The sequence below is a fragment of the Haplochromis burtoni genome, unplaced genomic scaffold (genome assembly GCF_018398535.1).
Source record: "Haplochromis burtoni strain Fernald_Lab_line unplaced genomic scaffold, NCSU_Asbu1 Contig_77, whole genome shotgun sequence".
NCBI lineage: Eukaryota > Metazoa > Chordata > Actinopteri > Cichliformes > Cichlidae > Haplochromis > Haplochromis burtoni.
In genome coordinates this window covers 1966679-1990459 of record NW_024582438.1, presented here as the reverse complement: position 1 = coordinate 1990459, position 23781 = coordinate 1966679, and the positions used below count along the sequence as shown (strand labels likewise).

Sequence of the window (23781 nt, the reverse complement as noted above, 5' to 3'; positions counted from 1 at the left end):
GAGAGTCAGCAAGGGGAGGGGAGGAAATGAACAATGGAGGGGAAATGATCAGTAATCTGCGACGCTAGCTGTCAGCCTCCACTGCAACAGCCTGTCTGGATTCTGGATCTCATTATAGGTAAATTCATTTGGCTTTGGGGCCACGGCCAAAATATGCTCAAGTAATTGAGAGAGACAGAGAGAGTGTATGTGAGTGTAAATGTGTGCACAAAAAAGGGAAGCACGGGTCGGTGTTTTATTATAAGTAGGATTTGCATATATCTTGGTTCTGTGATTGTCTGAACTACTTTTAATGCATTGCCAGTGATGCCTTTCACACTACCTGTTATTAGGGCTTCTAAAAATGAATCACCAAGATTCCAACTAAAGCTAACATTTAGCAAGCTAGTCTAAAGCATCACCACACACGTTTGGACCTGTGAAAAGACTTTTGAAAAAAGGGGGCCTTGGTGATCATTGTTGTCCGCGTCTGTGCGTAGATCTGCGTCCCAGCCTCGATGATCGTGAATCCGTAAACAAATGTAAAAAGTCAGCAAATGCAAAAGGGGCACAAGTGGATGCATTGGTGAGAAGGATGGTGCAGAAAAAAAGGAGTGCAAACATAGTAAACAGAGCCTGAAGGGAGAGAGAGCATGTGAAAGACAGAGAGAGAGAGAGAGGGCAGGGAGACGGAGCTTGCCATCTGGAAAACAGCATCTTTCCCTGCGCTCCGCTCCTCCCCTCTTCTTCCCTCTCGGCATCTCTCCCACGCTCCAGAGCCCAGCCTTCAGCTCCCCGGATCTTTCCCAAACTCTCCCGAGGTACGGGCGGTTTGTGTGTGCATGCGCGCGTGTGTTTGCGTGTGCCAAGTTTGTGAGATTCGAAGCCTGCGCGCGCGCGCGTGCTGTACGAGTACTTGACACGCGATCAGTACTTTCCGTGTGTTTGTCTCCCTCCTCTCCTCTCCGCGCAGCAGCAGCGGCAGCTGAGGTGGGCGTGCGGACCCTCTGACCCTCTCTCGCCCACTCTTCCTCCGTCTCTCCCTCTTCGCAGCAGCGACAGGGGGGCTATGGATGGACTGCGTTTACCTCCACTCATAGAGGAGGCTTTGGACTCCACAGGTCTGTGTGCTGCTGTGTTGTCAGTGTGTGTTCATCTGCGACTCCGCGTAGCTGGATACAGCCGTGTGGCTGTGTTTTGCACTACAGATTATATAGACAGCGATCAGCCGGGGAAAAGGTAGATGGTTAATGTTTATCTCTCTCTCTCTTTTCTTTTTCTTTTTTTCAAAGAAAGAGCATGCTCTCTAAAAGTGAGTGATGTAAAGTGGGCAGGATGTGGAACGGGAGAAGGGTGGTCTGGTGTCGAGGTGTTTACTGTGGGAGCGTGTTTCTAAAGAGCTGCAGTCGAGCTGACAGACTGAGTGAGTGAGTGAGTGAGTGGACAGCACGGTAAGATACGGCATCTGTGGACGTTTGATGGAGGCGACACGCTGCCAGGTAACGATTTGCTGGCAGCCAAAGGCAGGAAATAATTTAGGCCTAGCGTTTAGCACTGTTGAATTTGTTGCATATGTTATCCCGATGGAGAACTGATGGAATCTGGAGTCATGCAGAGCTGGGTGTTATTTTTGTTAAAGATTGAATCTCTCTCGTGTTTTACACAGATTATCATCTGCGGAGGAATGAGACGTCGTTTTAGCGCACATAGTGGCTTGGAGCAGATGAGCAGCTTCACTTAGGCTTGCTTGGTAACTTCATTCCACTGAAAGTTGCTGCATGACAGCAAACACAATGCATCTTTATTTTATGTTTTCGCCTCAGATAGAATTAGTACTGTTCAACTATGCAGAGAAAATGTGTGGTATTTCTCTCTCTCTTTCCATGATTCTCAATGAGGAAGGAGTATGTGTTTTGCAGATAGAGTGGCCCTGTGTGTGTGTGTGTGTGTGTGTGTGTGTGTGTGTGTGGGGACGCTGGAAGGAGGATGTTTATTGGTGTGGAGGGGCTCGGAGAAACAGACACATACACAGGTCAGCAGTTTGCTCAGAGTCAGGTTTCCTTTTCCTCTGTTAATGTCCTAAAAGTGAACTTTCAGGAGCAAGGACTGGGTGGCTCATTTCTTTTAATATGCTCGCCATAGATGCCCGTAGACTTATCGAACCACTTGCATTTGTGAGCAGTTTTGTTTATTACATTTGTTGTGCTGAAGCCTGATCGCCGTAACGCGGATGCTGTCTCAGGAGAAATCCTTCCTTACCTAACAAGCTTGTTCCTGTTATCTAGCCTCTTAACTCCAGGGACTCTTTTATTTTTTTTCCTTCATCACAACCTGAGGCATGTTTTTAAAGCTGGGAATTCAGTGCTCGTGACGGCCAACATTGAGCTTATGGTGGTGTCAGGGCTGACTTCTGGAGAATAAAAAGAACTAGAAAGTAGATTGAGCTGAGTTGATAAGTGATATAGTTTTGAATTATGTACCTTTGGGGGATCTAAAGGGATTTAAGTGCATTTATTGTGCCCTGGCTGAGGTCAGCCCTAACTCTCAGCATAAGTCTGGGTTCTTCAAAAAAGCAATTTTATTAAAAATCAACAGCATTTCTCTGGTTTTTGCACTTTTGCTGAGGATTAATTCTACGCTGCCTTGCCACATCTACCAACAGAGATTACAGATGCTCCTGTGCAAACACATGCTGCCGCCGAGCAAGATCACAGGCACATCTGACATTTACAAGGTGTCTGCATACGATGCCGCCACTGGCCACCATATTGTTCCTCCCTCCTACTTGCACGAGCTGCCGAACACTTCTCTCTCCATCCTTCTCTCAGCTTTTCCCACTCAGTATCTCGTCCCCCTCTTTCAGATGGAATCCTTTGCTCTCTTCAGCACCCACGCACCCTCCAACACACACACACACACACACACACACACACACACACACACACACACACACACTGGACTAATTCATTACCCCTAAATGTAAGCACACACACACACGCGCGCGCGCACAAACACACAAACCTTTTGCACCTGCCAGCGCGTCAGCCCACGCAGCATTTCTCTCCTGTTCTTTCCCTCCATTCCCTCATCTTCTCTCCAGTGTTGTGCCCTCATGCTGCAAAAATTCACATCAGCAGTGATACTCCCCAAAGGTACACAAACAGAATTTCTCTCAGCTCTCCGGAACTAATAAACAGCAAAGTTGCTGCCTTGGACAAACTTTGTAGATGTGGGAGTTGCTTAGACCTTTGAGAAAACCAAAAAACCAAAAAGCCAAGAACAACAAACGAAAACAAATCTCGCATGCTTTTCTGTCCTCAAGCATCCCTGATCCCTGTTTCTCACTGTCACATGTTCCCCCCACCCACTTCTCTGGTCTCTCCCACCAGACTTAAGTGCTTCATTTAAAAAAATAGGGGGAAAAAAGGGCTCTTAAGGCACTCTGCAGGTCCCTGGCTAAACCGAGTGTGCCATGTGTGCTTTATTCTTACTCGGCTGTATAATGGAAAAATTCTTAAAACTTTCAAGTGAATGGAGAAGGTTCACGAACTCCCGCAGCTCCTTCCTTCAGCCCCCCTCCCGCCCCCATGGCTTTAACTTTTTGTTTCCCTCGCAGAAATGCTTGGCATTGTCAACCTATCATTAGCACTCTGGATTTATCTTTTTTGAATTTTGGCAGCTACACAGTGAGCTGTGGTATCCCCTATTTTTTTAAAATAAGACCTAAGTGATAAAAAAAAGCTTTCCATAGTGATTGCTTTGCTGGGGGTGGTGGTTTGGGGGGAGGGTTCATTTGTGATGAAATGGGTTATAACTGCATGACTTGTTTTCCGTTCTTCTTCTGATGCTATTCAAACCCCTAATGGAATAGCTATGCAACAAGCTTATGCACACACTGCACCACCACAAATTCGTATTGAAAACCCCCCAAAAAAACACACATTCCCTGAATAAATCACCTACAGCATGCACACACTGACACAGATTTTGTGCGTACTCATCTAATGAGGCCAAATTATAGCACATCCTGCGATGCTTTTCTATTCCATTGACCCACTTTCCCTTATTCCCCTTTGAAAGCGCAAATACGAATTTTCCATTTAAATAACAGAACGGCTGATTAAGTCGCTTCAACTTTCTTTTCTTCTCCTGCTGCTGTTGTTCCTCACTCTCCCTGGACTTTTCAGCCTCTGAAGTGCAGTACAGAGAGAGAGCAAGGGAAAGAGATAAACTCACTTTAACCTCACAAGACCCCCACCTCTGTCACTTGCTGCTCATCTGGAGCCGGTGTGTCTCCACGCAGCTTGAAAGCAGTGCATCTCATATGATGGTGACCTCACCGTGTGGGCTTCGTGACAGTGCACCTGATACAGTTGCACAGACTCTTCTCTGGGGGGGTAAAGGAAAGGTTTCTATGGAAAGCAAAGCAGTGGACCAAAATACAGCTTTATCACCATGGTGATTCTCTATATGTTGAAGCTCTGGGTTGTTGGTGTGCTGACCAAGGGTGCATGGTGGATGTGGAGATGCGTGGGGTTAACGTCGTAAATCTTTCTCCTTCCTTGTGTGTCTCTAATTGTTTTTTCCCCTGTCTCCCTTTCACATATGCTCCTACGGTGGCTCCTTGTTATTTCAGCTCCCCCTCCCTCCTCTGTATTATGTGTTGCTGAGGAAGTGTGCCAGTGCAGGGAAAAAGCTACAACATCAGAGCAGGGCTGATTTCAAAGCTGGGGTAGGAGGGGGTGTTGTGCATTATGCATGGCCTCCTACACGTACATCCGTCACACACACACACACACACACACACACACACACACACACACACACACACACACACACACACACACACACACACACAGAGCAGATCACAGACATATATGATCATAAATACAGTATGTTGTGTATATAGACTCATCAGAAGTGGGGATCTCACTACACATGTATGCGTGCTCATATTCTATGTATTTACACACATGCAAAACCAAAGAGAAGTGGTCACTCTTGGCGTGTATTCATATGCAAATGCAAACTCTTGGGGCATATGCACAAATGAACCACTGACACCGCAGCACACACCTGTTTGCTCAGTCACAACACACCCAGGACACAACACCCGTAGACAGCCTCCTCCAGCGCCGCCTTTCAGCGAGCAGTCGTTTCTTTTATTGGCTGATTTGACTCCAGATGTTCCTAACTACCTAACTAGCAGTCAATTCATTTAACTAGCAGCAATAGGGAGAGACTATTCTCTCGAAAGCACTTTGCTCCACATTCCCTATTATATTACAACTGATTGCATGAAGCGGTATCATTAAAGATAAAGACTGTAAAAAAAAAAAAAGGTGAGCGCATAAATGCTGTTTTTCCCAGTAAATTCCTGTCTACTTAATTAGTCTGCGAGGCTGAGCTTCAGATTTCGCTGCCCGTCCCTCACCCACCCCTCTGCTGGCTAAAAATCCCCGCTCTGCTCTTCAATTTTGCAAAGTGCAATTTTCATTATGCTCCACGCTCCATCGCAGAACGCCAAATCAGAAGCAAAACAAAAAGGCTGGTGTTGACACATTAAATGTTTGAATTAAATCTCAGGCAGCCTTTCTGAGATGCTGACAAAGACTACTTGGCTCTGCCTGTTGCCTCTCTTCTAAAGTGGCACAGTGTGTATACCAACATACTCAGAGTGCTGTGCTGCAGTGTGATTATGAAAGAATGTGTTGTGCATAGATAAAAGGCGTCCTCTCCCCGGAGCTGTTGCACTGCTCCTGAGATGACACCGCTGTCCGTCGCCTGCTCTTGTATGCGCGCGGCGTCCATGTCTAATGCAATCCCAGCGTGACTAAAAGAAAAAATCAAGCACAGTGGAGTGAGCACAGGTGTCACTGCAGCTGATTTGGCTGCACAATGTGCTCGATATTCACCCACAAGGTGAGAAGATTAAGCTTCTTTTAAGAGTGATACGATGAGTAGAAAGGTGAAAGGTGGTGGTAAGGGTTTGCACACGATGCATCATGCAAAGCCAGACTCTTTCTCCTAAATATACCTAAAAAGTGTTTTTTTTAAAGTGAGGACAATAATGACCGTCTATACAGAATAGACATTTACAAAAGAAAACACTTGATCCAAAGCCTTTTTGGAGTTACCCACCATGAGCTCAACATATCCTGTAAGAGATTTGGATGTGAGTGATATTCAGTGGGAAGCCTTTTGTCTCTTGATGGCCTTTAGCCGCCCCTGGCTATACAAGCAGCTCCAGCTAAAACTCCCCGCCACAGAGCTCCGTCTCTCTCTTTCTTTATGACTAACTCGTTACACCAGCATCAAAGTTTAATGACAAAATAGCCCTGCGCTCATGAAACCTCTCGCATGCCTCTCAGGGGCCGCATTGTTTAAATTAACATCATTATGAGACAGGAAGGAATAAGGCTGTCACAGATGCATGATAAAATATGCTGTGATGTACAAGGTTACATCTAGCGAGCAGAGAAAAAGAAAGAAAAAATAATTAGCACAAGAATCGGAAGCATCCCCAGAGCCGAGATTACACCGGTGAGCATCGCTCTTAATTAGGGTAGATCTTTAGTTAATGCTTTATTCCGTCCCCTGCTGCAGCCTTCTTCTTTTTTCTCATCACGTCTCTCCATCTTCTGTCCCTCAGTGAACACTATTCCCCCTCTCCCATCCTCACATTGCTTTCTGAGTACAAACAGCAATTTTTGGCCACTTGGAGACCACTCAGACATGAATGCGCAGTACTACATATTGATTTATTTCTGAGAAGGACTTGACCCAGGAGGGCATGCTGTTGAGAAGTGAGAGTGAAAGGATATTAGGTCAGTGTGTGTTTGCGTGTGTGTAATGCAAGAAGAACTGCCGGGGATGCCATCTCCTCTGAACTGCTCTGACTTTGTCTCAGTAGCTGTAGTGAGACAATGAGCTGTAATGCAAAATCAAGTTCACTCCTATTGGTCTGCCTCATATATAATGTCTCATTTTTGGTTTTAGAGCTTCTTATTGGGCCTGAGCTTATTACTGAGCGAAATCTTTTAAGAAGAAGGCAAAAATGTGACACAAGATCACGTGAAAGAGCTGTGTGTCACATCTCTCTTACTATGAGTGGTAGCTCTGTTGTTGTGGACTTTGAGGTGCATTGCTGAGTGGTGAGTCATAGCGATTGCTTCACCTCCCCACTTCTGTTTCCGCATTGTGTCAGCTAACCTGCTCCACCTGCTGGCCAAACATTTAAATCCACAGTGCGGATACAAGGATGCGTGTGCCATAAACACACAAAGCTTGAAATGCGGTGAATAAAGAGAAATATGTTGCGTGTGAATGCTGCTACATTAACATCTGCTTATTACAAAATTCTGACGTTTTAAGGCACGTGTGATTTTCTTCCTTTAATCAGTGGAATCGCTCAAGAAAAAGGATTGTGTCTTAGAGTTAATCACAAAAGAGGATTTTCAGTTATATTGTGGGATTGAACAGCTACGCTTAAATCAGAGTGAACAGGATGTGATGTACAAAGAAGTCGGTGCCACTTTAATCACAAGATGGTGCTGTTGATTCGGGGGAGAAGAGACCATTTGCTCTGCAGCCAAGCGTGACTGAGTTTTTAGGCGATGACAGATGGGTTTGTCACCTGTAAGGCTCTCCATCCCTTTTCCTTCTCGTAATGTCTGCCATCTCTCTACCAGATGACCCCTGTGATCTGAAAGCCGAGAGCAGCCCCAATATGGACAACGAGATAACCGCCAAGGAGCGAGGAGTCCTGGAGGAGAACAACGAGAAAGAGGAGATGGACCAGGAGAGATCTCAGGAGGAAGAGGGGGAAGAAAAGAAACTGAAAGAGGAGGAAGGTGAAGGGGAGGAGAAGAGGAAGAAGGAGCAAGAGTCGCTGACTGAGGAGCAGGAGCTGGAGGAGCTCAGGGCGCAGGTGCTGCAGCTGCTGCTGGAGCTGGAGGAGGCCAGAGAGACCTCCAACAAACATCAGGAGAGCTTCCACGAGCTGCAAGGTGAGAACTCTAGCCTTGAATACCTCTAGGACTGCATCCCTTAACTGTAATATGTATGTTCATTATTTAATACCTTTAACTATTAATTTATTAACATTAACATTAAAGCATCTCCCATAAAAATCAATGCAAATGCACTAATCATCCATCAACATGCATTAATTCTGTAACATTTTTTCTGGCATTTATAGAATATGCTGACTGCCATGATAGTCCCCGTTCTAACATTTCTATCTGTCATGTTCAGCCACAACTGGAATCGGTAACAAAAGCTGAATAAAAAGCACGTCACATTTGAACACACGTAGGTAATAAAACACAAATAGCTGGGACTCTTTCGCCGATTTCTCTTCATAATATAATTTTTCCTTCTTTTAATTCTGGGACAGCTTTGCAAAAAGCAATGGTACACCAAGCGCTTTGCTTAGAAATGAATCTACATTTTGCAATTAACCATCATTTTTCAAATCTGCAAATTGTTTGCCAGCGCCGCTCCTAAATCGCATTTACAAAAGCAATAACCCTGGGCTTTCATTCGTTACACTTCCAACACATGCATATTCAGTGAGTGGAAAAGAAAAATAATGGAAATAGCTAAGACCAACAAGCAAAGTTGAAAAAGAAAAAAAAAACTTTCATTTAATTGCGGCTAAATTTTCTGTGAGCTAAAAACGCTACCTAACATTTTTTACTAACCTTGTTTTTGGCCTTTCCCTCGCTGTGAAAAAAACTCCATTTGTGCTGTAAGACACATGATTATAAAATTCCTGTTACAATCTCAGCCTGAATTTTCTTCAGAGTACTTTTACATAAATGTTTGCACTATTTTTTCCCCACTGATCAGTAGAAAAAACCCTCTCTTAACTTTGTACCTGAGGCATCCTTGTGAAATTTTGTTAGATACATATATAGAAGGCGAACTGTTTATATGTGGTTACAGACAGTCTGTTGCTCATAGTCATTAAGAAGAGCATAAGCTCATACCTTAGAAATGATGAGCATAATGCTCAGAGACACTAGCAGTGACTAAGGCCTTGGGTATGAGGTTACACTGAGCTCAGTGTGTGTGCGTTTATGAGTGTGTGCATTTAACAGTGTGTCATTCTTAGAGACGTAGCATGGTGAGCTCAGCAGTTTGTCTGGCAGCGGGGGGAACCATTCCTCAGACAACTGCGCTCACACTGCGGGAAGTTTCTAGACGGAGTGTCCTAGACCTCAACCAGAATTCAGTATTGGTCGAGACCCTCTGGGAACAGTCAGCTGTTCGGTGCGTTGGCAGCTGATGCATGCAGATGCGGTTGTCTCGGTTTCGGGTTTCTACCCCCACACCAGTAATGATGTAGCTTGATGAAAGGATTAATCTGAGGGCGTTAAAAACCAAATTTAAAATGGAAAAAGTTATAAATCATATTGATAACAATCTACTAACTGTAGCTTAAACATTATGAAAATAAAAAAGTGAGATTCTACATCCATGGAAGTGGCACTGTGAGGTGATACTGAACAGCTGATGTTTAGCAAGTAGATTGTTTATGAATTTCATGAGCTTGGTAAGAACATTCTGGGAAGCGACTGGTGAGTTTGGTGAAATGGCACAATGGCCTGTTATGGAGGGCTTCCTGTGTAGTCAGTGGTTATCTGTCTTTTTTAAGAAGTCACCCTCTGCTGAGAGAGGCCCAGTGCAGATAGATGAGACCTAAGTGACCCCAACCCTCTAAGAAGAGGCCAGCCCTTATCTTAGCTTTAGCCAGTGACTGGCTTGCTCCTCATTTCAAGCTTAAAGTTGGCTTATCACAGTCTTTTCCATTTGGTATGATAGTTTAACCGAACAAAATGTCACAATGCTAAGCTCCCTGTTTAAACACAAAACATGTTATATTGTTAAAGCTAAATTGAATCAAAGACTTCTTTCAGTCACTGAACAGGACATAAGGAAAGCGAAACAGTGAAGCAGCAGGTGATCAAAAAACAGACAGACAATGTCTCAAAATCTCCAGTGACAAATGACAGTTATCCAGCCCCAGTGATAATCACATGGACTTCAGAGACCAGCACTATCAAGCAGGAACAAGAGTCAGTAAAGAATTTCAGGGTTTAACTGAGTTTTCTGTATTACAAGGATCATTCATAATGAAGTATATTGCCAGGCAACTTACGCTATACCTACCTACCCTATTTTCAAACTTGTACTCGTTGACCTTATATAAAATTTGCAAGCAAGCCTACTTACCAGGTTGAATTATGTGTTTATATTTACTCTCACACCATTTAATGCAACCGGGTTGCTGCTTAAATAGTAAGGCTAAAACTGGCTTATACAGAAAAGAAGCAGCTACTCACATTTAGGCAGCGCGTGAATTCAGACGTATTTTTAGTCAGATCTTCCCGTGCACATTTTTTCCAACTTTCCTCCCGGCTTTAAATAGATTTTATTCAGGCCGTCTCACGCTTTTCCAGTCTTGCTGACCACCAAATCACTTAAAGCGCATACACATGCTAGTACAGCACTTTTCCTATCACACACACTCACACACCTCTCCTTTTGGCTGCAGCGTGTATGATGAGTTTTCTAATTTTATAGTTTGCTCTTATTTTGTAAAATATTCCTGCGTGCTGCCAGCAGACTGGTCACCTTCTGCCAATGCCTTTTTATGTGAATAGATTGGAAAACTCAGGGTTGATAGCCACCTTTTGCGTGACTGCATAGCAGGAACCCAAACGTTGGGGTATGAAAATATACCCCGGGTCTGTTGGTCTTGCTTCATATTACAGACCGCAGGTGTTGGTGATCAGGCGCCTGGAGGGGTGCCGCAGATAGACCTGAAACACTCTTCCAAGCAGCAGCCTGAAGTCAGTGGGCATAACAGGCACTTTACATGTTTAGGTTCTTATGCAGGACACAACACAACGAAGGAGGCATTTGATCTGAAATTTGATCTGTAGATAACTCACTGCCATTAAGTACACAAGCCACAAGAAGGCTAAGGCGTCCTCCAGCAGATGGTACAGCCCCCACAGAGACCCTGATCTTAGCAACATGAAGTCACCCTGGGATTACACAAAGAGACACAAGCAATTAAGGAATGTGGCAACTTTTCCAAAACACTTGGAGCAACCCACTTGTTTCCAAAAATGTATAGAAGAAGTTGTACTAATGAAAGGTGCACCAAATACTGATAAAAAAAAAAACCCATTTTTTACAATTAAATTGTACTTGTGAAAGTACTTTGTGTGTGTGCATGTTTTTTTACAAGTATCTTAATTCACTCTAAGTGTTTATAATTTAGCCATCGATCCATTATCTTCCATTATCTTTATTGTGGATTGGATGGAGCCTATCCCAGCTACCATACGGCGAGAGGCCGGGTACACCCTGGACAGATCGCGAGTCTGTCGCAGGCCTAACACATAGAGACATCTCACCATTCAGCTTACATTACCCCATGGGTAATTAACCCAATTAACATAAGGGAGGTTTCTTCCTGTTAAAAGGGAGTTTTTCATCCCCACTGTCACCAAGTGCTTGCTCATAGGGGGTCGTCTGATTTTTGGAGTTTTATCTCTATTATTTTAGGGCCTTGACCTTAGAATTTAAAGCACCTTGAGCCAATTGTTGTGGTTTGGTGCCATGTAAATAAAACTGAATTGAATGGACATATGATTTGATTTAAGAATACGCTCTCGCTATCCTTCTAGCTCCTCTTGCTGCTATATAAAAGCCATCAGTGAATCTGCCTGAAGTATGTGGCAGAAAACATTTGGCATGAGACATACTGATAGGGACCAAAAATAAACAGAAATTCAAAAATAGCAGCAAACCAAAAGCTGTGAAACTGGCAGCCAAAACACTCTGTGTTATTTTTCTACTGCTATCTGTTAAGTTTAGAAGAGAATTTTCCAATGAAAAGGATCATTAGGAACTCGCATACCAGAAAGAAAAATCCTGCTAAGTAATATTGATGGTCTGCTCACGTACTGTTCATTGCTTTTAACAGAAGCAGACATACAAAGCTGCTTGTGTCATCCAGTCATGCCTCAAGGTTGAACAGCTTATCAAGTTGTCATCTTTCTTCTTTTGGCCTGCTGCACTTTTTCCCTCTTATCTCACTACCCACTCCTGACTCCCTGTCTCTCCTCTCCAGGTCTGTTGGAGGATGAGCGTCTGGCAAGTGCCCATCAGGCTGAGGCATTCACACGGCAGATCCAGAATCTGCAAGGTATCAACACAATATGCCTAAAGATCTCTAAAATAACATTTGGTGTCATTTTTTCCCCTTGGATTAAAAAAAATCAAAAGTTTTACATCCCTCAGTGCTTAAGGTCTCTGCAGATTTTGATCTTTAAGCTGCTAATTTATTAGCTTGACTTCTGTTTCATGCTACCACTTATGCAGATTTTTTGTTCTCAAAGACAGAAAATCAGAAGGGAAATTTTTTTTTTAAAGTTGCGAGGTGGAGAGAACTCTCCATTCCTGAAATGACTAAACTAATAATCCCAACCTGACCCTGAATAAAAAGCATGCCAGTTACCATCAGTTACATCAGCTCCTCTTTCAAACAGCACCCGCACAGACACACACACACAGGCGTATGCAAGTGCACACTAACCACCTACACACACAAACACACACAGGCCCACTACTGCAAAGCCTCAGGTGAGATCATACATATACACCCATACTGACACTGCAGTCTCACCCACACATCTGCCATAAAGAAAACCTAACGTTCTCCTCCTCCTCCTCTTCCTCTTCCCCCGCTTGCCACAGCCCAGCTGCGCTCTGTGCAGGAGGAGATGTACAGTCTGGAGGAGGAGAAGGAGAGCGAGCTCGCCGAGGCCCAGGAGGAGCTGCGCACGGCTCAGGAGGAGGTGCTCCTGCTCCAGCAGGCCGCTGAGGAGGCAGCGGCGGAGAGGGAGAACGACATCGCCTCACTGCAGGAAGAGCTGTGTCGCCGGCGGGCCGAGCTCCAGCGCCTAAGTGAAGAAACCCAGGAGTACGAGCTGGAGATAACCACGCTCAGGGCCGAAATCAGCATGAAGAGCCAGCGCAGGGAGGCCGAGAGGAGAGAGGGTGAGGGATGAGGAAAGGGGACAGATGCAGTCAGAGAAGAAGTGACGTTGCATCACGTGTGTCTTATTAGGTTCTTAGTTACCCAAGTCATTGTAGTCTTACAAACTTGAGAAAAAAAGGCGACTGGTCATCTTTAAGTTTGTGAATTTAACCCTACTAGGCATTAAATCCACCCTTTTTTCTCCATCTTAACTCATGTGACGTAGGACATGAGAAGTAGTAGGTCAATGACCACCTCTCACAGGAACAACCCCCAGTAGGGGTTAAATACCTCAAATTCAAATTCAAATTTTATTTGTCACACACACCACACACAACCATACACAGTATGACATGGGGGTGAAATGCTTGTAGCTGTACAATGCCCGACCATTAAATGACAGAAGAAAAGTTTTACAATATTTACAATTTACTACAAAAAATTTACAAATTAACTTAGGAATTTACAGTAAAGAATGTGCAAATAGCAGAAGAGATTATAAAGATAAGGATTATAAATTATAGGAATTATAGGATTATAGGAAATGTGTGGTGGTGCGTGTGGTGACGTGTGTGGGAGAGTCCAGTCCTACGCCTGGTTCAGGCCCCGGGGGAAGAAGCTCCTCCTCATTCTCTCTGTTTTGGCCTTAAGGGAGCGGAAGCGCTTCCCAGACCTCAACAGTGAGAAGAGTCCATTGTTGGGATGGGAGAGGTCCATCATAATCTTCCTAGCTTTGGACTTGCACCGCTTGGTGTAGATGGACAGCAGGTCAGGGAGCTCTGATTGAATGATGGGTTCTGCCGAGCACACCACTCTTTGCAGATCTCGTCTGTCCTGCTTGGTGCTGTTCCCAAACCAGGTGCAGATGTTTGCCGTCAGGACGCTATCGATGGTGCAGGAGTAGAAGTTCTTGAGCACCTTCAGTGGCAGATGGAAGTCTCTAAGTCTTCTGAGGAAGAAGAGACGCTGACGGGCTTTCTTAACCAGGGTGTTGATGTGACAGGACCATGACAGGTCCTGAGGGATGTGGACACCCAGGTATCGGAAACTGTCCACTCTCTCCACTGGCGTGCCACTGATGATGAGGGGTTTGTAATTCCTGGTCTGCTTTGTAGTGAAGTCCACGATCAGCTCCTTAGTCTTGCTGATGTTTAGGAGGAGGTTATTCTCCTGGCACCAGGTCTCCAGGTTCCTAATCTGGGACTCTTACTGAAGCCTCTTGGATTAGAGGTGAAAACATCTTCACAAGCTTAAAAATAAAGTTTTCTTCTTTCTTCAAGCTTTTAAGTTTAGCACAAAAAGCCTGTGATCAGTCTTTGCACGAGGATGGTCTCGTTCCCTCACAGCATGTTAGTAAACTGCAGTCAAGAACATCTGTCATTGGCGGGTTCAGTAAATGCTACAAAATAGGATTGCTGGGAGTTGAAAAGGGAGTGACATGTGTGTGTATATTCAGAATACCAGGGACATGAGGTCACGACAGGGAGGGACCCACACTTCCAGTGCATGATGTCACCGCTGGGGTCTGGAGCTGGGTGGGACCGAGGGTGGGGGGAACATCACCCAAAATGCACAAACATTATTGGTGGAAATGGCTTTTCTGCTTCAGTTCTTGCACTTACTAAAACATTTGTAAGCCTTAAAGAAACTGCCAGTCGGATTTTGATACCACTGAGACAGAGCTGGCATGGATGTGTCATCCTGCTGCCAATCCAGGCTAAGCTAACCAGCTGCTGGCTGTCGCTTCATCTTCAGCAGACAGATATGAGATTGTTCCAAAGCTTCTCGTGCTCTGACAAGAGAGCGGATGACTAAAATTTACGTTTTACACTGTCTGTACTATAAAGATGTGTAGGAGTATACAATGTCGTTTTAAACATCCTCATCTGTGCCCTTCTTGCTCCGACAGGTGACGTCGACCTGCTAAAGGAGGAGTGCCGTATGCTGAGGGAGGAGTGTCAGACCCTGAAGGAGGACAACAGACGGCTCTCCGAGAGGCTGCAGCTGCTGCAAAGACAGAGGACATGGTGAGAGGTCAACGACTGCTCGCTCGTCAGCTGTCCTCACTGGATCAGCTGGAGGGGATACCCTCTGGTATCACTAGCTCCCATCACAGCACCGACCACCTGTTTAAGCACTTCAGTAAAATTGTAGCATGATATGAGGGATTACACATAAGCAATTAAGAATTAAGAATGCCTTTGAATTGTAAGGTTGTTCTATATGATGAGCATTTGCCAATATTGTCTGGCCATTTACTGGGAAATTGAAAAGAATAGTTGTTACTGTGCTATAGGGTGTAAATATTTTAACTTCAGGTTTAAATGTATATGTAGCTGACAAGCAGGTTGACAAAACAGTGTCACCATTTGATATCAACATTTCTTCTAAGGGTTAACACATCTTCCTATCCTCCCGTTTTTACAATAAGAAATAAAAAAAATGGTAGAAGCTGGTTAATTTGGAGCCGCTTTTTGATCTCGCAGCTCTAGCGTCTACCTGTCGCTGAAAGAGGAAGACGCGGGGGAGGGCACAGAGGGAAAGGAGATGGAGACCGGCTCAGATGAGGTCATGACAGAGAGCTACATGACCATGGCCCAGTCTGAGAACTGTCGTCTGGTGGACGCCTCCATCCAGAAGAACATCTCATTCGATGGGAAGCCGATGACGCCGACGAGCTGGACCGGAGGGATCGGGGAGATCTTCTCGCTGAGAGACCAGCTGAAACAGGCTGAGGAGAAGGCCTCACAAGTTCAGAGAGAGGTACAGTGCCCTGCTTTGCTAGAAAGTGGCACAGATTTGGTACACGTTATTCTTCTGATTCTTTTGGCCTCTGTGTCCTCCAGTGTGAGGGTCTGAAGATGGAGCTGCAGGAGTTGCAGGTACTGTATGACAGCAGTCAGAGGGAGAGGGCAGAGCTGGAGGAGGAGCTGCAGCGCTGCAAGGCAGAGCTGGAGAAGCTGTCGGGGGGGACGCAGGTGAGGAACCGCAGAGCTCAAGCCCATCACGGGACAAACTATAATAAAAGTATAGTGCCGGCATCAGCAGAGCAACTGATTGAAAAGCTGTACAGCTTTCTGCGATTACTAATAATATATTTAGTAGATATTTATCATCGCTTTCTGAACTTGTTTTTAAATGATATGAATTTATTCTAAAAGCAATATTCCAGTTACACAATGAAGAAAATGTAAAGTTGTTTTTGTTGTTGTTGTTTGCAGTCACACTATCTACTAACACATAACGAACCTCACATTGCTCCTCACTGTATCCTGTGTCTGTTGAGCCCACTTTTTTATGTGTCCCATACTGCAGCGATACATGTGTTGATATGAGCTGACCTGGCCTGTCAGCCCATATCAGTATTTACTGTGTGCTTTGGGCTGGGGAACGTTCCCCCCACTGTGTCTGTGTCCTGACTGCTCAGTTAGAGCAATGCTTAAATACTGTTGTTTGACAAAAACACAAAATCTCTAATAAAACGCATTCAGGCACCTTGGAGCTAATGCACTTTATACCACTGAAGCATATAAGCAGACTTGAGATCTTTTTAAAACAGTAAATGTAATTAAACTGCTTTTTTTTTCTTGTTTAGACTTTTTATTTAATACCAGACTGGTTTCTCTTCCTTCTAATAAAGTTACATATGAAAAATCTAAATGAAATGAAATGAAAGTGAACACAATTCATGCCATATTCATTTAATAAGTACTTGAAAGCATCCAGCATGGTTTGTACATTGAACTATGCGTTATAACTTCTCAGTTCAATGTATTTTTCATGACCTCTCAGCCTTCCAGGTGCCACTGAATGAAAGCATAGGTTGTGATTTCCATTGCAAAGCTCCCGAGGAATTAGAATGCACTGACGGTAGAACAGTCTGTGCTTTCACCTGCATTGCCATGCAAAGACAGTCGCTACTCTGAAAGTCGAGTATTATCAAGTTTTGAAAAGAGCGCATAAAAACTCAGTGAAAAATCTAAACAAAACCTCAGAATTTGGATCATATTCTTGCGATGGTTGAAATCCTCCAGTGAAAACAGAACTGTGTTTTGTCTGCAACAGCCATGATGAGATGTCTCCACATCGTGTCAAACTGTCTACCCGTGCCTGTCTCTGATGCTGTCCTTGTTCTCTGAATGTCCATGACCTCTCAGCCTGTTTGACGACAAATTTCTTACGACTTATGAACAATTTAACTTCAAAATGAGGATAGAGAGACTAATACACCTTCATATGCTAAGTCCATCCTGCGTGCCTTTCCTTCTTTTTCTTTTCTTTTGCTAGCATGATATCACACGCAGCCAGGAAATGCCACACGGGACTGCTCACGCATACTCACACTGAGTTGATGTTTATGTCACCGTAAAGTTATGCATTGTTTGTTTAATAGGAAATATTAAATCACTCCATCACAGTCCTTCCCCCCGTATATCACAGCCACAGGCCATTTCACACTTAGAATTGAGTGATTTGTGTAGTGTAGTGGTGGTCCATTTGTGCCGTTGTCACACATCCTTATCTGTTTGTTTTATTATTTGGCTACCTCGCTCCATCATTCATTCATCCCCTTCATTGCCATGGTCCTTGTGTTTGTTTCTGTTCCCTCCTCAGAGATTCATCCATCCGTCTGAGCACGCTGTTCTCTCCATCCCCTTCATAGGAATGATTGTAATTGTGGCTGTGGTCTGGTGCTGGTTGTCGGAGCTGGCGTCCCAGAGAGCAAGGTATGGGAGGAGCTTATATCCGTCTGAAGCGTAATGCTACTTATGGTTCTCGCAAAATATGCTATGGATTAGTTCACCTAAATTACACAAAAAAAATTTCAATAATATGCTAAACGAAAGAAAAACAAGAGCACGCAGAGAGCGTAATCCCCCCTCCCCCAGAATGCAAGGGCTATACTAAAACTTTAAGGTTTTATGATGTCTTATTACAACATGCTGACATCAGCCTGCTTTTATAACAACAACTCTGATGTTTGACCTCAGACAAGGAAGAATTACATATTAAAATTGTGCATTTTATTATCTTTACCCAGATGATTGGAGCAGAACTGGCTGAAATCTTTGGCTTTTAAGCTGTAAAAACTTTTTTTTAAGATATATTCTTGCGGCGTGTCATTTGCAAAACATTAAGCCGTCATTGAAAAAATGAAACATGTTGTACAGCTCTCTCCATGCCCTTTCATATGATATCTTACTCATTATAGTTTCATGAAATTTCTTTCAAGGTCAACTTTGAAATCCTGGAGTTTCAAAGTGTTTAGCTGGCTCGCTGTGAGCTGTCTGGAGATGGGAGGGTTGCACGTCTAATTTGCTGACAATACGTAATTGGGTCAATAATAAATAAGCAGGTTTTTATGTGTTAGAGTCCTGACTTTAGCTGAGAGAAGGAAGAGCAAGATGTGGAAATAAGGGAGGAGAAAGTGCAATGGTGGAGGAGGAAAAAGACATAATGAAAATGAGGTGATAAAAATAAACATGTACAAATGTTAAATGGTCATATGTAAATATATATATTTGGATATTTGGGATCTTGAAGTAAAACGAACTTGCAAGGAGTACTACATAAAAAGTGATTAGGTGAAATGGCGCTGTCTGTCTTAGCCACTGTAATAAAGATGGCAGGGCTCGAAAAACTACTTAAAACTACTCTCCTTTATTCATAAATTGTGTAATATAACAACAGTCCACGGAATGATAGTGCATGGCTAATAAACCACACAGCTGACGAATGATCTTTGGAGGTATCAAAGATGAAATTCAAAGAATACAAGCATGTCCACACCTCGTTATGTTGGGAATCAGGTGTTTTCAGTTGCATTGCAAAGCAAATCGAGGCTTTACAAACATTTGTGAAAGAATGGGCCAATCTAAAGAGCGTCTACTGTTAGATATGTAAAGTTACAGAGCAGGGTCAACAACACTCTGCTGACTCAATAACTGCAGAGCTCCAAACCTCCTCTGGCATTAATGTCAGCACATAAACTGCACCAGGAGCTTCGTGGGATGGGTTTCCATGGCCGAGCAGCTCCTGTAGATGTAAAGTGTTGATAGCCTAGTGTTTTTAGTCCATATAGTCAGAGGTAAATATGTTTTTCTGTTATTTTGGTGAACTAATCCTTTATTTGTCAGGAATCTTTGTGTTTAGTTGTTATGGGAGAATATAAACTGAAGAAATTCCAAATACGGCCTTTAAAATCTGAAACACACTGAAAAACAGATAATATGAACCACTGCCGTCTGTGCACCATTTATGAAAGGTCAACATGGGACGGGTGGGCAGTTTGGCAAAACTGAAAAACAAGAAATCTTTGAGCTTCACTGAATGAATAATGTAAAGAAAAAGCTCAACCATTTTATTGGGAAATATGATTTACCGCTTTCTTGCCAAGATTTAAATGAGAAGATTGTTACCATTTATTTGTGTCAAATGTGAAACTACAGCCAAATGATATTTAGCTTAAATTAGTATTTATTTTAAAATGTGGTTTGTAAATAGTGAGCTTTGGAGGTGTGAGTTGGTGTTTCCCTAACCAATTACCCCCTGATTTGTTTGCACTGACATTAAATCAGTAACAATCTTCTCATCTCAATCTCCTTTTTTTTTTTTCATCTCAATCTCTGAGAGAAGCAATTGTGCCCATTTCCCTAAACGTGGAACTATTCTTTCTATAAGACATCTAGTTTGTATCTATTGGTGACAGTTAACCTCTGCTGACTCCTGACACTCTTCTTTTCGTGTCTTCCCTCAGGGGAGTGAGGTAGGTTGGAGCTCCATTGTGACTATCACTGCAGCCACAGCTGTGCTTCTAGTGATGACTAGCTTATTGAGAGCTCTCATCCGATTCTGACTGGATGGGTAACAACCGCACGGGACGAACGTCTGCTTCAGACCAGCCCTCACGTCTCCTGCCATGTCTATATCGAGTCACCCGGAATGATCTAAATGTGATAGAAGTGACAACTTTGTAGTAGAAACACCTACGGGGAAACCTTTATCTCTAACGAGACGGTACTACATGCACGCACAGGCTGAGAAAGATGCGCCCGGCATCACTCAAGGCTGAAGACGACAATGAGCTGACCTGCAGACAGTGCACACAAGGACTGTCCTTTAAATGTATGCTAGTGCTGTGTCATTCCTCTTCTGTGTCAGTGAATATGATTTTTTTTTCTCTTTTAACTATGTGACAAATTATGTTTCTCAGTAGGATGTACTAAATTGGTTTTAGTTTATTTAACCATTATTTATTTATTTACTATTTAAACTGTTGTTAATAGGTGTCTCTGATCATAAGGACAAGCATTTGATTTGGAGTAATGCGCTGAAACCCCCAAAAGTGTACATAGCAGAAAGAATTGTTAACAATCAGTTACTGACCCCCCACCCACCCGCCAAAAAAACAATGCAATATATGAACAAAAGTTAACAAGTCTTCATGAATTAGCAGTCTATCATATCTATTATTGTGTTATTTTGCCCTTAAGTTAGATATTAGACAGCCTTCATTACAAAGTCTGCAAGCATGAGAAGGCTGATTGTGGTCAGCCCCTCTTCACATTCCCCTTAATTTATCAATGAACCAACACACCAGGAGGTTAATGCAGAGCCACTTCACTTTGAAATACCCCAACAATATGATTTCTTGTTATTTACCAACATAATAAAGCAGCGTTAGGAGCAAATCCTGGTGGGGAGGGTCTATGTAGTCATTGTTTCGTATACTTTAAGCTAATGCTAATGTCATTGTGAAGGAATTCATGTTCGTTTTCCTCTGTAAGGCTTTAAACTGGCTTTTGAGTGTTTTGTTAGTGATTTTTTTAGGCGACTGCAGATTGTTCAAGGTACACAGTGTGAGAATGTCGACCTTCAGCTTTACCTACTACATGCTTTATGGGGGGAAAAACCCCTGCAGGTCTGATTACTACCAGTTGATATCCAGATATTGACAGATTATAACACTGATGCAGTGAAATGAGCGAGCACAGCTATTTCCGAAGGCATTACAGACGCAGTTATGGGTCCAAAATATGTAAATAAGAAAGTGTCAGAACGAGTTAGGCTAAGCATCAGTTAGGAAAAACTTATGTATCTATGGCAGGACTCTGTTTACATTTGTGATATATGTTATTTTCTTGGTGAAAAATCTTTTAGAACTGAAAACGGCATGCTAGAAAAACATAGAAGCACAAATATATAATTTATGTTGTTTATGTGGATTCTTTGTATTTCATGTATATAGATGTGACATATAGTACTATGGGAGAGATATTTCTTAAATCCATTTGTACTAGCTTTGTAGAAAGTCTACTCTATTTTGAAAGAGCATCGTATATTTGATAGCCGAAATATATGTCATTTTAATGTTCATTATTTATGGTGATGTCATTCAGGAGGATTGATAGCATCGCTTACCATTTTCAGTACCTCCGTGTCTAGAGGTGGTGTAGCCGTTGCATGCGTTTAGATTGCAGTTGACCGTAGGTGCCAGAAAGTGCAACTCCTGTTTCTTAAAACCTGTTGAGTTTCTGAAACGTATTGGAAGTTTTTTCTGAAGTCTCAACCTTCATTAGCAATGCCTGACAATTTTTATTTCTGCATATGCACAAGAAAACAGAAAATGTGCCGCTGGACTGCAAATGTTGTCAGTGTCTGTTGGATCAATCGTACAATAGAAATGGAATTCCCATTACTTGCATTAGTATAGAATACTGTCTGATTTGATTCATGTGTCACTCACTCTGAGTTTCCTTCATGAATACTGACTTTTATCATAGTTTCACGAGCTTCTGTAACTGCAGTGTTTCTCGGCTTACTGCTTTACATTTGGATAGCATTGTTGTTTTCAATATAGTTGTGGCTATTTTGTTACACGGAGGTCTATTTTGCACTGTACACGACTTGAGAAAATAAATATACCCGACCCACATGATGTCTGAGAGCTTTATTTTTTCCTGGGTGGTGGCCTCACTCGGCATCAGTCACAAGGTATAAAGGTCTTACGGAATCCCATTCATGAAAACATAAGTCCAGCCTGAGTAAGAGCAGTCTCCCTGGTGGCGTCACATTACATGGGTTGTATGGATATTAATAAACTTCCTTCCAACGGCGTGACATAAGCTGACAGACATGGCTTCCTTACAGATGGCACAGAGGTTACACTCATGACTCCACTGCCACAGCTCATGGTTTACTGAGTTTGAGTGCATCCAATTATCTAAAAGTAGCCTACATGTGCAGCTCTATAGAAAACTAGTGCCGGTAAAACCCTTCACTGCACGGCTGTCTTTCACTTTTGGTTCACATGAAATTACTTTTCCAAGTTTCAAAATATTTCACTTCGGATTGTGAACCAGGTTTCTATTTTGCTCTGGCTCAGAGTTAGGGCTAAAGAAGTGTCAGATCCAGCAAAATTTAATCAGCTGGCCTTTGGCCTCAGGCCTATCTGTCCTGCAAATTCACCCCAAATCCCTTATTAAATATTTAATATATTCACCTGACAGACTAACAGGGAAAAGCTAATTAAAAAAGGTAGACCGCTGACTGTGATAGCAGCCATGGGCAATCTGGTGGAGATATAATGCCAACTCAACAGAGTCCAGGTCAACAGATCTTGCTCCGTGTTACGGTTCTTGCTTGAGTTTAGTTATTCACCATTCTTTATAGTTCCTTATAAAGATGGGAGCTGGAGTTGAACAAAAATAAGACACTTTATACCAACAAATTAAAGAAATACAATTGTAGAATTTGAATATTTGCAATGTTTTTAGTGATTAAAATGTAGAATAGTGCTCTGTTTTTTCTTTTATATATATATATATATATATGTATATAATTTTATTTTTTTAATTTTTTTAAAAGATTGTAGTTGAAGTATCAGTTCACTGTGCCTGTGTAAAACCCACTGACACAACTTTTCTGGACAATATTCTGGATGAAGCTTAAAAGAATGTGCATTTCTCCTGCAGTGCTATGGTCCACCATAGATTTAACAGAGTAAAGTAACACTCCAGTGTCTCAGGGACACCTTGCTTCCATCATAAAGGAGAGAAATCCTCTGTTCAGAAAGAAACAAACTCACTTTGGTGTGCTTCGTGGTCAGCCCTGAGAGGTCCTGACAGGCTCTGACTCTTTCAGCTGCAGGAAAATGTCAAATTTACAGTAACTTCACAACATATGTCATTTATATGAAGCGCTGGAACACGTCGTTGTTGAGTGGAACAACAGTGTTAGAAGGTATCTTACTAGCAGGTGGGAGATCACCATGGGCACCCCGTGCTGTGTCCATACTGAGTATCTTGTAAATGCCATCTGCATGTGTCACAGTTATACTTACCTCCCACTACTTCATCAAGGCTGGTGCTGGCATCTGGTGTCACTGCCATGTCAGTGCTGAGTCACAGCACCACCACAATCCTTGAAGCCGCTGCAAGCCTGGTGTTTATTCTGACCTACTCATTTAGAATACAGATAATCAATTTTTCAGTGAGCTGATGCTGTCCACACACACACTCCCACTCTCTCTCTCACAAACACACTGTTCATCAGGTGCTGATATCGTGCTGTCACTGATCAGAGCTGGAGATGAAACTCTACTCATGTAGCCTGGATAACCTTGACCCACAAAGGGGTTGGCGTTTAAAATTTGAAAGCTGAGAGAGACAATAACTCAAAACCATCATCTCACGAGCTTTTCTGAGCTTTGCTCGCCTGCACACAGATGTATTTCACTCAGT

At 43.0% G+C, this 23781-nt stretch overlaps 1 protein-coding gene across 7 annotated transcripts; it reads left to right on the top strand.

The window, feature by feature from the left end:
- Positions 1-21977, top strand: LOC102305393 (coiled-coil domain-containing protein 136). 7 transcript variants are annotated; one of them, XM_005929074.2, is made up of 10 exons: positions 643-800; positions 953-1100; positions 7671-7988; positions 12131-12205; positions 12757-13059; positions 14949-15066; positions 15526-15802; positions 15886-16017; positions 17654-17766; positions 19797-21977. In XM_005929074.2, exons 2-10 carry the CDS (start codon positions 1049-1051, stop codon positions 19807-19809), a joined length of 1401 nt encoding a protein of 466 aa, XP_005929136.1. In that variant the 5' UTR covers positions 643-800; positions 953-1048; the 3' UTR covers positions 19810-21977. The 7 variants fall into 7 exon arrangements, with proteins under 7 accessions (XP_014191244.1, XP_014191243.1, XP_005929136.1 ...); XM_014335759.2 differs by having other exon boundaries at positions 655-800; positions 956-1100; XM_014335758.2 differs by lacking the exons at positions 643-800; positions 953-1100 and adding an exon at positions 1-118.
- Positions 21978-23781: the final 1804 nt, after the last annotated feature.

What these genes read in the sequence shown, in the direction of transcription:
- LOC102305393 (XM_005929074.2), top strand. Translation starts at nt 1,049, where the DNA reads ATGGATGGACTGCGTTTACCTCCACTCATAGAGGAGGCTTTGGACTCC. An exon ending in GAGCTTCCACGAGCTGCAAG is followed by an intron (nt 7,989 to 12,130) that starts GTGAGAACTCTA and finishes TCTCCTCTCCAG; the next exon opens with GTCTGTTGGAGGATGAGCGT. An exon ending in CTGCAAAGACAGAGGACATG is followed by an intron (nt 15,067 to 15,525) that starts GTGAGAGGTCAA and finishes TTGATCTCGCAG; the next exon opens with CTCTAGCGTCTACCTGTCGC.